This window comes from Rhinatrema bivittatum, chromosome 10 (genome assembly GCF_901001135.1).
Source record: "Rhinatrema bivittatum chromosome 10, aRhiBiv1.1, whole genome shotgun sequence".
Classification (NCBI taxonomy): Eukaryota; Metazoa; Chordata; class Amphibia; order Gymnophiona; family Rhinatrematidae; genus Rhinatrema; species Rhinatrema bivittatum.
Window position 1 is genome coordinate 71,407,199 of NC_042624.1, and position 17,153 is coordinate 71,424,351.

At 44.9% G+C, this 17,153-nt stretch overlaps 1 protein-coding gene across 1 annotated transcript in view; it reads left to right on the top strand.

Annotated features, from left to right (window-relative positions):
• TNR (tenascin R) overlaps positions 1-17,153 on the top strand; it is a 132,594-nt gene that overhangs the window by 30,692 nt on the left and 84,749 nt on the right. The window contains exon 7 of the mRNA XM_029618838.1: positions 5,776-5,961. Within this exon, the coding sequence (XP_029474698.1) occupies positions 5,776-5,961 (186 nt within the window). The remainder of the gene's footprint in view (positions 1-5,775; positions 5,962-17,153) is intronic.

A 17,153-nucleotide genomic window follows, 5' to 3' on the forward strand; every position in this document is an offset into this window, starting at 1 on the left:
GGCTGCAAAGGTGTGGAGAGAACTCCAGGTGGCAGCCCTGCAAATGTCAGGAAGCGGCACCAATCGTAGGTATGCTACTGAAGTCGCCATGGCTCTCACAGAGTGTGCTTTAACACGGTCTTGAAATGGAATGCCCGCTTGCTGATAGAAAAAGGATATGCAGTCCGCCAACCAGGAGGAGAGAGTCTGCTTACCCACAGGCTTTCCTAACTTGTTAGGGTGGAAAGAGACAAACAATTGAGTGCTTTCCCTGTGGGCAGCTGTACGGTCTAGGTAGAACGCTAGAGCCCGTTTACCGTCAAGGGTATGCAGAGCCTGCTCTCCTGGGTTGGAATGGGGCCTGGGGAAAAAGGTAGGTAGTATGATGGATTGATTTAGATGAAAATCCGAAACTACCTTGGGTAAGAATTTAGGGTGAGTGCGGAGTACTGCCCAGTCCTGCAGACGTTTAGTGTAAGGCGGATAGGTAACTAGGGCCTGTAATTCACTAACTCTGCGAGCTGAAGTGATTGCCAAAAGGAAAACCACTTTCCATGTGAGATATCGAAGTTCACAGGAGTGAAGAGGCTCGAATGGTGGTTTCATGAGCCGACCCAAAACCAGGTTAAGGTCCCAAGAAGGGTCCGGAGTGAGTTGGTTACGTGGACAATGGTCGACAGGGGCTGAATGCTTTGAGTCCATTGAGACCGTAGAGTCCACTGCATGACTCTCATGGCCAAACGGGCCATTGGTGTGACCTGAACTGAGGACACCATGTGTCCCAGGAGGATGAGAAAGTGGTGTGCAGTCGCAGAGTGCTGAGACTGCAGCTGTTGTGCAAGAGACACGAGAGTGAGGGCTCACTGTCGAGGCAGGAAAGCCTTTGCCTGCAAGGTGTCCAAGTTTGCCCCAATAAACGACAAGGTTTGAGATGGGATTAAGTAGGATTTGTCGTAGTTGACGAGAAATCCTAATGAAATTAGAGTGTGTAAGGTTAGATTGAGGGACGACAGAGTAGCTTGCTGAGTGGGAGCTCTGATTAACCAGTCATCTAGATAGGGGTAGACGTGAACACCTTGGGACCTGAGGAAGGCTGTAACTACTACGAGGCATTTTGTGAAGACTCGTAGCGCAGATGCTAGGCCGAATGGAAGCACTCGGTATTGATAGTGCTTGGGGCATACTAGAAACCTCAGGTATTTGCGATGAGATGGAGTTATCGCAATATGAGTGTATGCGTCCTGGAGGTCCAGAGAGCAGAGCCAGTCTCCTTTTTGTAGGAGAGGAAGAAGCAAGCCTAAGGTTACCATCTTGAACTTCTCTCGCTGGAGGTACTTGTTGAGGGCCCGTAGGTCCAGAATAGGACGAACGCCTCCTGATTTTTTGGGGATTAGAAAGTACCGGGAATAGAATCCTAGACCATGCTGAGAGTAGGGTACGGGTTCTATTGGCTTGGACTGGAGAAGAAGGGAGACCTCTTGATCCAGATGGATGGAGTGATCGGATGTTCTCCATGTCGGTAGAGGTGGGGAGTCCGGTGGCACAGGGAGAAAGTTCAGATGGTAACCCTGAGCAATTATCGCCAGTACCCATTGGTCTGAGGTGATAGAGTGCCATATGTTGTGGAAGTGGCACAATCGACCTCCCACTGGTATATGAGGCAATGGAAGCTGGCTGCTGCTCTCTAGGTGGAAGTCAAAAACCTGAAGCAGGCCCTGGCTGAGGAGCTGCTTGCGGTTTTTGTTTACGTGTTTGACTAGACTGTGCTTTTTGAAAAGGTCTCGTGGCACGGAATCTGGTTTGTGGCGGGTAGGACTTCTTCGGGCGGAAAAATGACTTTTTAGAGTCCTTTCTTTAGGGCTGTTTAGAAGAATAGTCAGAAGGCATCAGAGAGAGCTGTCTTAGGGTCTCATGATGGTCCTTAAGTTCCGCCACCGTCCGTTGAATCTACACAGGGCAGGTCGGATAACCTGTCTTGTGCCTCAGGGCGAAGGTCAGAAGACTTAAGCCAGGCCACCTTCTCACCGAAATAGCAGCTGCAGATACCCTTGTAGCAGTATCAAACATATAAGATGATCTGATCTCATGCTTGCCTGCCTCAAAATCCTTGTTTACTAGGGTTTGGAGTTGATCTTGAAATTGTTGAGGCAGGGAGTCTGTCAAGTCTTGTATCTGTTTAAAAATGACCCTGTTATATTGGGTCATATAGAGCTGATAAGCGGCAATTCGGGAGATGAGCATTGATCCTTGGAAGACTCGGCGGCCAATGGCATCTAGAAACTTCTGTTCCTTGCCAGGGGGGAAAGAAATGTGAGGCTTTGACTTCTTTGCTCTCTTCTGTGCCGATTCTGCCACTACAGATTGGTGATCCAATTGTGGTTTCTGAAAGCCCAGAGCTGACTGCACCAAATAGGTAGTGTTAGCTTTTCTGTGGACTGGAGCAATGGAGCCAGGATGTTCCCAGTTCTTCTTTAGGAGATCCAGAAGAACCTGGAGGATAGGGATGGAGGTTATTACTTTGGGGGCATCCAGGATTTGGAGCAATTCCATCATCTGATGCCTATTATCCTGCTCAGTCTGTAATTGGAAGGGAACCAATTCAGACATTTCCTTCACAAAATGTATAAAGGAAAGGTCCTCTGGAGGAGAACGCTTTCTACTTTCAGTGGGTGAAGGTGGTGAAGGCAAATCATTGGTGTCTGGTGAGGAATCATCAGTCCAGGTATCATAGGGATCAGCCCCTGCCCCTCTAGGATGTAGAGGGGACGGGATGGTATGATACCTGAAGGTCCTGGTCTAGGCGCCGAAGGAATCGAAGGAATAATTGGAGGCATTATGAAGGCATCGAAGGCACTGGCGCAGGTGAGGGCATCGATGGATGGCTCGGTGGTGCCGATGGGCGTATCGGCACCGATGGTTGGATCGGTGGCGATGGACGTATTGGCATCGATGGCTGAGGCAGAACTCCCGAAGGAGGAATGCAAAACGGTGTTTCTCCTCCCGATGACAGAGTGAGCGGGGAGGGCACCGGCGCCATCGGTGACCCAGGGTCCATCGGTGGAAAAGCGGCAATGAGCGCTTCCATCCTGGAGAGCCATGGTGCCAATGCTGCTGGAATCGGGTCGGTGATTGGTTCCGCAATCGGTACCAGTGTTGGTGCCGGAGGAACCTGAAGTCGTTGCATCGCCTTGTCGATGGCCTCCTGAACCATCCGGTCCAGTTCTTCTCGGAGACCTGGAGCAAGCAGCCCCGGCTCCGGAACAGAAGAAGGAGGCAGAGGCATAGCCGGACGGACCACCATTAAAGGCGGAGTCGCGGCTCCTGATGCCCTTTCGAGGGAGGGTTGCCTTGGTGACCCAGTCAAGGAGGAGGTCGATGCCTTTTCTGGACGGGGTTTCTTCGACGGTGGCTTGGACAATGGTGAGGTCGATGATTTCGCTCCCTTGATGGTCCGAGACTTTCTATGCCGGTGGCGATGTTTATCTCTATGATCCCCTCGGTCCTGAGGGGGAGTAGAGGGTGTCGAAGGCTGAGATGTCATCGATGCTGGATGGTCACCGGCCAGTGGTCGGTGCTGGCGCGAAGTTGACGGGGCTGGTTCTGACGACGTCAATGCAATGGATGGAGTCGTGGTTTGAGCACAGAAGAGAAGTTCCATCTTCTTCATTCTGACCTTGTGACCTTTTGGTGTCATAAGGGCACATTTGGTGCAGGTCAAAACATCGTGCTCTCATCCAAGACACATTACACAGACTTTATGGGGGTCTGTGATGGACATGGTGCAATTACAGTCCGGGCACCGATGGAACCCCGACGGCACTGCCATGGAAAAAAATTGAGCCGCAGTACGGTCGACGGCCAGTAGGCTGCGAGGGCCAAACTCGACGGTAATCGACGGAAACACGGGTAAAAACTTACCAGAGTACCGCGGCTTGAAAAAGTTAGAGGAGGGACCTGATGTAAATCTGCTAGGAGTTAGCAATCTGATGTAATGGATCTGATGTTAGGAATTAGCAATCTGTTAGGAAAGCTCTGTGATGGTACTGTGAGGTAGCAATGTGATGTAATGGCTCCTAAAGGAGGAGGAGTCAGCAATCTTGTAGTATCTCAGATATCGTCTTGCTAAGGAGTAGCAATCTGTAATGAATCTGATATAGTTGTAGGTGGGTCCCTGGGCTGGTGGCAGATGTCCACGCCCCCGGGAGGATATCCCAAGAGGGACCACCAGCTAGGCTTGAGTATGGAGACAGACACACATTAGTTCTTTTATTAAACAGGTTTATGAAACCACCAGATGTGGCAGTAGTGAGCTGATATGCCCGGCAGGGCTGTAGTCCCTCAGGTACTGGAACAGCGATCCAGAATGGCTGAGCTGTTGAGAAACTGTAGAAAGTGAGTAGGCAGAGTAGGCAGAGTTCATGAACAGAACTAGATGACAAAACTCACATAAGGTCTCAAGGAAGCTCAGGAGCTGGAAAGGTTTAGGCCCTCGAGGAGCGAGTACCTGGTTCCAGGAAAAGCTCTGAGAGAGCGAAGGTAACTCACAATTGTTTGTAGCAGCGATAGCTTCCAAGCAGTAGCGAATCTTCAGAGTGTCCAGGAACATGGGCCCTCGAGGAGCGAGTACCGGTTCCTATCTGTAATCTGAAAGAAAGAAAAAGAGTGAGGCCCCCAAGGAGCGGGTACCTCTGCTAAGTCCTAGGAAGCAGAGTAGCTTGGGATGAGTAGCTGAAGCAATCCCCAAGGCAGAGTAGCTTGGACAGCCGAAGTGAGACCTTGCAAACTCAGTTTGTTAGCCAAATAGAGACCTTTAAATATTGGAAGCGGATGACGTCATCTCAGGGGGACGCCCCTGAGGTTCGCGCTCTTGCTGGTACTTCAATCAGAGCGCACGCGCCCTAGGTCTTCAGGCATCATGGCGGATCTGCAACGTCGAGCCGGTCCGGGGACGCCGGAGGGAGACGGCATGGAGACGCCGTGGCAGCCAGCCGTCCATCAGACCCGGAGGGAGTCGCCACAGAGGTAAAGAGAGCGGAGTGAGGGCGTCGAGCAGCGACGGTTGCAACAGGACCCCTGTGGGGCAAATTAACTTTTAGTAATTCTGTGAGGAAAATTCCTGTCAGGAATCTCTGCAGAGCTCCTTAACCGCAAAGCTACTGCTGCGCGGAAAAAAGAAGACTGAAGGGGGGGACCTCTGCTGGCTGCAGGGTTAGTGCCATGCTGGGCATGCCCAGTAGGGGCCAGTCAAAGTTCTGGAAACTTTGACAGAAGTTTTCCGTGATTGGGCTCCATCCTGTGATGTCACCCATATGTGAGGACTACCATCCTGCTTGTCCTGTGAGAAGAGCAGTTCTCTAAGCAATCAAAAAAACCATCTTTTTGTCTGTGTTTGGGTCGTGTTTTGTTTATCTGGTTGTCTTACTACCATGGTCTTACACTAGAATGCAGTATTCTGCAGTAAGATATCCTATTGTATTACTGCTTATTTTGTGCAAGATATGATCTGTTTATAAACAGAATTTTGTTAGAAGGAAGAATAATACCTTCCTTGTCAGATGTATATAGCAACACAAGTATGAATACAGAATGAGAGACTGGATCCTCATAGCTGTAATCTGCTTTTTATTTTATTTTCATTGACCTGATGAAGGGAGCACAACTCTCAAAAAGTTACTTGCCAATGTATTTTTAGTCCAACACATAAATCACATGTATATATATATATATATATATAACCTTACCTTAAGGTATCACTTTAGAGCATACTTAGCTTTATTTCTACATATTTTTTTCAAGAAATTGATGCTCCAAAGAATCTGCATGTGGTTTCACGAGGGTCTTCCAGCCTGGAACTGGAATGGGACAACAGTGAAGCAGAAGTGCAGGCTTATAAAGTGGTGTACAGCACCCTGGCAGGGGACCAGTACCATGCGCTTCTGGTAGTCAAGAATGCCGGCCTCACCACGAGGACAACCCTGACAGGTGCGGCATAATTACTCAAAATGCTTACTTAGATGTGCTGCATGACAGCTGTGTGATCTGTAATAGGGTTTTTGGGATAGATGTAAGATAAAATCAGGGACCTTAAAACAATTCTACATATTAATATATGGTTGAACCATCCATTGACCTATTTGTCATCAAGTGTTTTGCTTTTCAATTCTAGTCTAGATAAATGTATACGGTATTGAATGAATGCATGTAATACAATTATGTAATTATCACTAAGATAAAATCAGATGCCTTCTTCATCCTAATGTCCTTACAAAGAATTTAAATGCAGCATAATTGCTCTTATAGTGAAATCTCCAACATGCTGTTGATCCTTAGTCACACCTGCCAATTCTGCTCTGTGACCATGTTTTCTAGCTTTTGAGTAGGAAATACATGCTAATATTTACTTTCCCAGTAGTTGCTTTCCTTTCAGCTTTATTTATTATTTTATTTAAAAGTTTTTATGTACCGCCTTCGCCAAAGAATTGATTATAGCAGTTTACATCATTACATACACAATATGCAATCAAATTAAAAACAAACCTTGTAAAAAATAAATATAATAAAACAAAAAAGTTAATTCTTCCTTCTAAGGAGTCTAAAGGAGGCTGCTACTGCCATCTATAGATTCAGAAGCTCTTAAATACTAATGATTTAGTGTGAACTATGAGGTCTTGCTCTATGTTACTTCAATATCAAAAGCCTTCCTAAATAGGAACGTTTTTCAGATGCATTTAAATCCTTTTACTTCTGTTCAAAAATATAAGGTATCAGGCAGAGCATTCCAAAATATAGGGCCAGCAATAGAAAATGCTCTCTTTCTTGTTATGTCAAGCCTCGTGTTTTTTGTTGTAGGAACATCTAGTCGATTTTTATCCAGAGAACATAGCTGTTTTGAACTTTTATAATAGCAATGATGTGCAAGTCCAAATGGAAGAGTCATCATGGATAATTTTAACTATTGTTGTCAGTACTTTATTATGAATATGGAAAAGTATTGGTAATCAGTGTAATGAGGCTAAAGTAGGGGATATATGATTCCGATACTTAGTAATGGTTAAGATGTGGGCAGCTGAGTTCTGAACAAGCTGCAAAGAACGGGTTACGTATGCAGGCAGTCCCCAATAAAGAGCATTGCAATAATCAAATTTGGTAAGTATCAAGGCCAGTAAAACCATTCTGAGGTTACAAATATTCAGTAATGGTTTTAATCGTTTAAGTAAGTACAATTTGTAAAATGAAGTTTTAACTATTTCGTATATATGAGATTGCATAGATAGGTTGGTGTCTAGGATAGTGCCAAGATTACGAGATTTGTTTGTGATTAGAATATTAGTTCCATCTATAATTAATGAGTTTGGTGGGGAATGTGCAGAATTACTTATTGCAGAGAGGAATAAGAGTTTTTGTTTTTTCCATGTTCAATTTTAATTTGTTATGTGATAACCAGATTTTTACAGTGTTTTTATATAGTGTCAGTAGTGCTAAAGTATCGTTCCAAAATGAATTGTAAGGAATAAAAAAACTGAATGTCATTGGCGTAGACTTTGAAGTTCATGCCAAATCCAGAGAAAAGATGACATAAAGGTATAAGATATATGTTGAAAAGTAATTCCAAGAGGGCTGATCCTTGTATTCCTGAGGGAATCCCAAACCAATCGGATTTAAAAGAACCTATTCTAATTTGTTGTGTACGGTTATGGAGAAAAGAAGTAAACCATTGCAATATTGTGCTGGTAATGCTTATTGATTCCAGTCTTGTTAACAAAATGCCATGATCTAAGCTATCAAATGCTGAACTTATATCTAGCATGACTAGAATATAAACAGTGTTGGTATCTAAACCATGTAAGATTGTATCCAGGGTTGATAATAACAATGTTTTAGTGTTGTGGCCTTGTCTAAAGCCATGTTGATTTTGATCCAGTATGGTGTTTTCATTTAGGTATTCTGTAAGCTGGTATAGTACAACTGATTCAATGATTTTTGCCATAGTAGTTAAAGATGCAATCGGACTATAATTTGAAAGGTTTAAAGGGTCAACTGACTCTTTTTTAGGAATGGGTGAAATAATAACTTGTTTAAGGGAGCTTCGGTATAGTCTTGATTTGTAGAGATAAGTTTACTATATCAGCTAAATGAAAAGAAATGTTTTCATGAACCAGTTTTAGCAAGCTGGTGGGACAAGGATTCAGTGGACTGGACAATGTCTTCATTTTTGTTAAAATTTTGATAATAGTTAAAGAGCCTGCTGTAGTAAATGATTCCATGAATATGAGCGAGCAGTATTATTTATTTTAGGGATCGGAAAATGATCTAATTCTTTAGATATGTTTTGGACTTTGTTCAAATTGAAAGTGGCTAGATTTCACAGAAATCATCACTAATGTGATTAGAGACGTGTTGCTTAAAAGATGTTAATGATTTTATTATATTAAATAATATGGCCGGGTTTCCATTGGCAGCTTGAATTTTTGTTGAATAATAAGCTTTTTTAGCTATGTCTATTTGTTTCCTATATTTGGATAATTATGCCATAAATACATTCCTACAAACAGATAGAGGATTCCTGCGCAATCGGCATTCATGACGTCTTAATATCCTTTTTGTGTTTGCTAAATGAGGTGTAAAACAAGGGGAACTATTGTTTCTGTGAATAGGCATAGGTTTTTCTGGTGCAACAGAATCCATTACAGCTGTAATGGAACTATTCCATTCATGTAAAGCATCAACAATACTGTCAGCTGGAGTATCAGGCAACAAAGGTAACAAAGTATCGATAAATTGCTTAGAATCAGCTGTTTTTCTTCTTAGCATTTTTGTTTTATTTATTTATTTGCAGTTTTTATATATCAACATTTGTTTAGTAACCTCACATCGGTTCACAATTAACAGAATTTTGTTTTCAGTTATTCCAGAATTAATTACTCTAATTTCACCTTTCAGTGAAATCAGGTGATGGTCAGACCGTGGTATTTTATCTATCTTTATGACTGTGGCATTAGGGTCAGTGAGATTGGAGTTGACAAAAATCAAATCTAATTTGTGACCATATTGATGAGTGGCTGAATTTATCAGTTGTTTCCAACCTAATCCCGACATAACATCTAAAAGTGTTTGTGCTATGGGAAAAATAAGTATTTCATCAATATGCAAATTGAAATCACCTACAACAATGGTACTTTTCAAGTCTACAAATAGAGATGATATTGTTTCGATGAGAAAGATCACTTTTTAGGTGTCCAGGAGGGCAATATACCAGTTAACCTAGTGAAGGTGAGATTAGTAAAAGTTCATATGCACTAATAATGTTAACTGGTATTTTCCTTGTATGCAAAACAGACTTGATAATAGTCCTCCTTCTCAGTGGTTAGCTATGGGTTCAGATATTGATAAATAATCATTTGGACATATCTTGTTATGTATAACCACATCAATATCAGTGAGCCAAGATTCAGAGATTAGGAAACAGTCTGGTTGTGTTGACTGAATTAAAAATCGAGCCCAAGAAATGGTGAAAAATGCCTGTCTAGAGGAAGTGAATCCAGAAAAAAAGAATTTACTAGCCATGGTCAGAAGAGGAAATTCAGGCTTCAGTGAATATGTTTCGCACAGGAAGGGGTACACAGAGGGAGGAAGCCCCTTTGTTGCGCCCTTTCTGCCTCCAATGATGATCCATCCCTCTTAGCCCGGCGCCCAGGTGGTCAGTAAGGGGTGTGGTGACAAGCTCTGTCGAGCTAAGGGGTGCTGCTATAGTTGGTGGTTCACAGCAGGTCCGGCAGAGTGGAATGCAGCAGAAGCCTCCCGCAGTGGAAGTAGGGAGTTAAAAACTTTATGGTATGTGAAATCCCAGATTCTTGGTACTAAAAGAAACCTGTGCCTACTGCAGTGGGTACTCAGCAGTGGATATATGTATGGCAAGTAATAATGATCGCTCTGCATCAGTTAAACAGTTTGGGGCCAATATTCAGTAAGGCAGTAAAAGGGCCAGCTTTAGGGCAAATGGCACCATGGGTGAAAACTGTCAATGGCGCCCCCACCTCAGGCAGTCTCTTGTCCTTCTCTCTCCCTTTATCCATTCTCTCCCTCTCTTCCTCTCTTCCTTTTCCATTTTCCTCCCTTCTGCCCTCATCCATTCCCTTCCCCTCTCCCTCTCTTCAGTCATTCTCTCCCTCTTCTCCTCCAACCAGACATTCTCATCTCCTGCCTCCCTCCAATCATTCTGTCCCTCCTCCTTCATCCAGACATTCTCATCCCATCCTTCCCTCCAATCATTCTGTCCCTCTTTCTCCTCCTTCTGCCAGGCATTCTCACACCCATTCTCCCACCTCCCCTCCCTCCAGGAGTTTTCTTCTCCCTCCTGTCTCCAGATATTTTCTTCTCCTCCCCTTTCTCCCTCCTTCCATTCTATTCTCCTCTCTCCTTCTTTCTAGGCCCTTTTTCCTCCTTCCCCCATTTTCCCTCCCTCCAGTCACTCTCTCTGTCCTCTCCAGGACCCTTGGGGGGTTGGAGGTAACCCCCTCCCCCAGGGAGAGTAAAGTTAGAGATCAGAGAGCAGATAGGAGATGGTAGAAATTAAAAGATGATAAATTGATTGCATGGCCTTAAAACCAGTACTGCTCAATAACATTTAGAGTAAATTATATAGATTTTTCTGTACATTTGTTTGTTGATTTAGCTTTTCCATCTCATGAATCTAAATGGCAGGACCTTCGGCTTCAGTACAAAGATCACTTATCAAGATGAGACTGAACAGGCCTCGCTCTGCAGTATCATAGTAAATGTCAGCAGCAAAAGACCAATTAGCCCCTCCAGTCAGCCCAATTATTCCAGTCCACACTGCCAAGGATATAGATTACTTGCCAACCAGGGGTTGTTTGCTGGTGGAGAGGGGGTAAAAAGCAGGGGTAGGATGCTTTGGAGGAGGGGTAAGAAGCAAGGAAGAGGATGCTAGGGAAGAAGGAAGGTGATGGGGAGGGGAAGAAAGTAGGGGAAGGGAGGCAGAGGACAGGATGCTGGAGGAGGGTGAAAGGAAGAAATCCCAACAGCAGGATATATCCATACACATCTCAGGAAAGAGGGAACATTCCTGCCCCAGTATCCCTTTCTGTCTCCCCTCACCCTGTTAAAGCCCCCTTCCCATCTCTGCTTTCTCTCCCCTCCCTCCCCCGACTCACATTAAAGCACCCCTGCTTAGCATCCATTTCTCTCACCCCTCCCCCCTCCTCCAACCCACCCTCTGCACAGCTTCCTTGCTTTCTCTCTCTCCCCTCAAAAGCTCTTCTGGCCAGGATCCCTGCTTTCTCTCTCCCTCCCATCCCCAGCCTCTGCCCAACATCCGTTCTCTTTCTCCCCCCTTAAATGCCCTCTGCCTAGCATCTTTTCTTTCTCTCTCCCTGCTTAAAGCCCCCCTGCTTGCTCTCTCACCCCACTTAAAAAAAACCCCCGTCCAGCATCCATTTCTCCCTTCTCCCCATTCTAAACTTCTCTTCCCCACCCCCCATTACTAGCAGCTCCGGGCTCTGTCACAGCTCAATAGCCCAGCTAGCAGCAGGCTAGAATTGAAAGCGCTCCTCCTCTCTCTGTCCATCAGGCACAGGCAGCAGGACAAAACACCATAGTCTCCTCTCCGGCACTGTCTGCAGTGCATGCGGTGGCCCCCTCCTGCCATGCTCTCTGCGACTCTGCTTCTGTGCTCTGTGCAGGCAAGCAGGAAGCTGCCCGAGCATGCATTGATCATGCATGGCCATCAGCTTAGCAATTCTGCACCTGTGCCTGAGCCGGAGTAGACAGAAAATGAAGGCAATGGAATTTTTTCATGTCCCTCACTTATGTGACCACATTGGCAATGGTCGATGCAGGCAGTGCACCGGGCACCTGCTCATCTCACGGTGCCTTAGCTGACTGCCTAGCTCACCCTACCCAAAAGCCAGCACTGCGTGGCAAGCAGACAAGTTATCCAACTAAACTTAGCCGGATAACTTGTCCCAGATGTAATCTCCTAAGATTATCTAGCTACATTTAGCCGGATAACTTCTAAACCTAACCAGCCATGTTTGAATATAACCAATGGGAATCGGTCGGGGTGGGAGACCCGTGTGCAATGTTTCTTTGTAAGTGGCCATCACGCTTAATTGGCCTATTCTTTTGAATACATCCAGTTAAGACCCAAGTTACCTGGTCATACATGCGGGTCTCCCACCCCATCCGATTCCCAGTCCCCCAACTCAATATTTTAAAAAGTCCCCTGCCAGCCAAGCCCCCCCCCCCCCCAGCTCCTCCAATAGCTTTTTTTTTTTTTTTAAAGAAAGTTTCAATTTTCACTTTTGGCGCCGCTCCCCTCCCACTCTCCACCTATAAATCCAATGCTTAAGTCTCCTTCTCTCTCTCTCCCCCAAGCCTCCTAATCACCCAGTATCTTATTCAACCCCCATTTCAAGTGCCAGGACTGTGGTAGGGCTGCAATCCCAGGCACTTCCAGCGTTGTGTTAGACATGGGGGCCCCCGGGCTGAATGAGGCAATGGGTGGATGGGGAGAGGGAGACTTCTTTTTTTTTTTGCATCTGATTTACCAGGGAAGGGGAGGAGAGAGGGGGGGGAGGCCAATGCTGAAAACGAAAAGTGAATCTATCATTAAGAAAAAAAAAAAAAATCCATCGGACAGGGTGGGAGTTGGGGTGGGACTTGGCTGGCAGTGGACTTTTTAAAACATTGAGTGCAGGGATTGGAATCAGGTCGGGAGGCCCACACGCAACAATTTTATTTTATAATGGCCATTGCACTTAACCGACTATATCCAGCCACGTGAGACAGGATAACATCGGGCCTGCTCCGAGGCAGTCCTAAAGTTATCCGGCTGACTTGGCTGGATAATTTTACCCCATCCAGGAATATCCCCAGAATGCCTCCATTTTATCTGGTTAGATTATAGCCGAATGGTGACTTATTCGGCTATAATTCAGCAAGCCTTGTGCCCCAGATATTCAAAAGTCAGCATTTAACTAGATAACTCAGAGGTTATCCAGCCTAAATGCCTTTGAATATGCTTTTATGCTGTTGCTGTTTTTGAAATCCTTACACAGCACCAATCACGCGGCGCTTCTGGGAACAGTCGTGATTGAAAGAATTTAACTTGTAATTGATTCAGTCTGCTTGATGCCATCATGGACAATATGGGCTGACCGCATCACTCTGTGTACCATGAGGCGGGTTGCTGTGAACTTGGTTGCTCCTAAGCGAACTGAGAAAGAGCAGTTTACAAAATCTCAAAAATAAAGAACTGACAGTCTTATGAACAATAATAATCACTCACCATACTATGCAGTTATGTTTATGCCCCAGGGCTGGCCAAGAATCCTTCAGCCTAATGTCAGCCCTTCTCCTTCCTGGCAGACATTAAAGGCATGTGATTTTTGGTCTCTGGTTTTTCCCTTCCTGGAAGCTTCTTCTTTCACCTCCTCTCCTGTGGTCCAGATTCTCATCTGATTCTGTCCTCAGCACCAGCAAGGAGCACCATATGCTGTGCTCTCTCTTATACAGGTTTGAAGCAACAGTGAAAAGAGGAAATGTGTACACACTATTTATCTCACATACAGGCCGATACAGTAAAGTTCGCGGGCGAGCGGGCGAGCGCACAGGCCAGTGTCCACCGGAGCGCTCTGTACTGTATCAGCCTGACAGAAGCTCCAGGTTTTAGAGGTTGGTTTGCACACTATTGGCATGCTCACGCTACTGTGGTAACTTTTTTAACACGTGCCTGCTAAAATGTATTGCAGAGCCCATTACGTGGCATGTTAGCATCCACAGTCAATTTTTAGTGCTGTGCACGCTAAACTATTTTAGTGCAAGTTTTAGTGCATAGGTCCCTGTGAACAATATACATGCCACAACTGCATTAAACAGTACGGTACAATGGGTTTATTTTTATTCATTTTTTAATTCATTGTGACGTACAAAATAGAAAACACGTACGGGTACAACCTAGCACAATTAAAAAGGACAAATATATCAAAACGGAGATAAAGTTCTCCCTAGTGAGAGGAAACAATAATTTTATAGCACAGTACTTGCGGCCTCAAGGAGAAATTGCTATTTCATCTTTAATTATTTAACATTTTCATTTTGGCCTTATGAATAAGAAACTCTGATAAGAATGCTATTTGTAAAATAATTTCAGACAAACGTGAGACACTCGGAATTTATAATATGTTCTTTCTCCTCTCTTTCTCTTATCTCCTGCTTCTTCCCATCCCTTCTTGCTCTCTTCACAGTGTTGCCTTTCAGTTTAGTTTAAAGCATTTCTACATTGCTTGCTGTGACTTTGATAAATGAGAACTGCAGTAATGTGTGTTTCCCTGCTCTGCGACTTCCCAGTTCCTCTGCTCTGTATTCAAATCAGAAATACTTACTTTCACCTCCTCCAGTTGCTGTTGAATGACATTGGATTGCAATGCTCAGTCTGTGTTCCATATGCTCATGATGTCATCAAGCAGCAAATAATACAGTGCAGTCACTAAAAAGCTGCAGACTGCGGTGGGAACCTGGAGGTAGTCTGCAAGCAGATACTGACAGCCTGTGGGTGACTCCATCTGCAGTAATGGTGGAGTGACTGTAGGGATCCACAGATTTCTAGCACTATGTAACTATAACTAGGGCTTCTGATCTCAGGTTTTAATCGATAAACCCTGATAAAATAGGTGTTCATTAGACAAATACTGTAAAAAAAAAATTCCCTTAGAACTCTCTCACTCCTCCTTTGCCTACCCTGGATCCTCTGCTTTGTTTTTGTGCCTTTCCAACACTAACAACTCCTCAGCTGCACGTACGATTCAACTAGAAAAAAGTACCCAACAATAGTACCTGCTCTATAAAAACATAGATAAAACACCAATTTTTGGTACCCCCAAAAAACCTTAATTATCTGGAAATAAACACATACATTACAATTAATAAACACCTAAAATCAGAAGTCCTTACTGTAACCTATAACTGCACTTTACCACCTGAGCTAAAGGAAAATCTCAATGGGAGATTGAGAGATCAATTTTCAAAGAATTATGTGGGGACTGTGCACATAAAATCGGGATATTCATGCGCATGTAAACCTCATGCGCTGTAAATGAATTTTCAGAAAGTCGGAAGCTTGCATAACACCATTTCATACGTGCTGCCGTGTGAATAAAAGCGAGGGCGCTCTGAGGGCATTCTGGGCTGGTGTTTGGAAGTGCACACACAAGTAAGTATTTTGTAAGCAACATACACGTAATTTACATGCTTTCTACACCTGCTAATTGAATCGCAGAAATGAAATTGCACTTACTTTTGGTCTGCAGTTTTTAGATATTAGGTCTGGATTAAGTGGGAGGGGGAATAGTGGAGGTCTGGGTGAACTGGTGGAGATGACAGTGAACTGGTGATTAAAAGAACTCACACAAGTATTATGGTTGCAATGTAAACCGGAGTGATAATTAACTGTGTTATTTGAACTTCGGTATAGAAAAGTTATATATATATATATATATATATATAAATATATATATATATATATGTAAGTAAGTAAGTGAGTGAGTGAGTATTTTCATAAGAAGAGTGTACACATAGTTTAATGAGCAGCCCCCCCCCCCCCAGCATGGATGCACATGTGCTGCTGATAACGGGCACCCGAGATACCCGGCTGGGAGGTCCATCCCCCAGTCCTAGACTTCTCCCATGCTCTTGGGTGGTGGTGGGAGTGTGCATCGCTTTACAACAGTAGCATCAGTAGCATGGTATGGTCCCCCCCCCCCCCACCTGATGGCCAGAAGGGATGGGCAGGCTCCCCTCTTTCTCAGCATGCATCTTCTCTCATAACGCTCTGCCTCCCGGTTGGCCCAGTGCCAAGCGCAATGACTTCACTGGCGCTGGAGTGACACGATCATATGGGCAGGACCAGCAGGAGGTTTAAATTCCTGCCGGTGATCGCGGCTCGCCCTTTTCCTTGGCAGCTCTGATGTGCTCTTTCTTCATCCTCTGGACACATGCTGAATCGCTGGTCAGGTGAGCTATGCCACCGTTGACAACCCCCCTTCCCCGTTAGAGGAGAAGTTGTTTCCCTTGTGACTGGGCTCTATTTGAATGATGTATTTAAAAAAAAAAAAAAAAGCCTCTTAAGGAAGGGTCTTTAAAGAAAGTACCAGGATGGTCTCCAGGCTTGCAGTGGCAATCACATTAATGAGGCTATTGCTGTAAATTCAATATCAAATAAACAAATAAATAAAATAAAATTGGCTAGTCAAGGGTTTCGTTGTTGCAGCATTTGGCTGGTATACACTAATCAGCTACGGTCTATGTAAGCTTTGGGTTAGTACCTCTCCATCCATCTTGCCCAATTGGAATTAAATTAGAAAAAAAAAACATACTAAGGTGGAAGGGGATTTAGAGACAACACACATTTGTAGTTCCCTCTTAGAGCCAGGCCATAACTGTGACTGATGTCGCATTGGTTGAACTCCTCAACTGCAGCTCAGCAAGTCTCAACACAATGTGCTTTGGGAACATTAGCTGCTCCCAGCTCCGAGGTGCCCATCAGGATGGAAATTCTGACCAACAGGGATCTGGAAGCTCACAAGGGCAAAGTAGAGCATCTGTGCCAACCCCGGGACCTAGGTACACCCGAAGCAGTCAGCAAAGAATGGAAACACCTCTGTGTTAACTTCAGAAAGGCCATCACCCACAACACAGGAAACACAGCAGCAAAACTATGGCGGAAAAGGATGGGGAAGGGGGTGGGTCCCGGCTGGAACAATAAATAAACATCATGTTGTGCCGACGGTGCACAGGGATATAGCCTTGCCGCTGAACACTGTGGAGGAGAAGCAGCCGGCACTTGGTGAATCAAGTCCCAATGCTTCACTTCCTGAGTGGTTCAATGTGTGCGAGGCACAACAGAGAGCCCCTTCTTAGGCCACCCCTAAATCTCCAGTAGGACAGCCCTCGGCGAACTTCAAATCACTTCTAACATATTGTCCACTGGGATCAGGTGCAAGTCGCGTCAGAGATCTACATCACAGGGGGGGTAGAGATATCGGGTGAACCTTAGACCACAGCCAGGGTCCAGATCGCCTTCTAGAGAGTCCTGGGAAAACCAGTCAGGGTCCAGGTCACCTTCCCAGTAGAATATTGCTCAGTCCAGTAAGCATCCC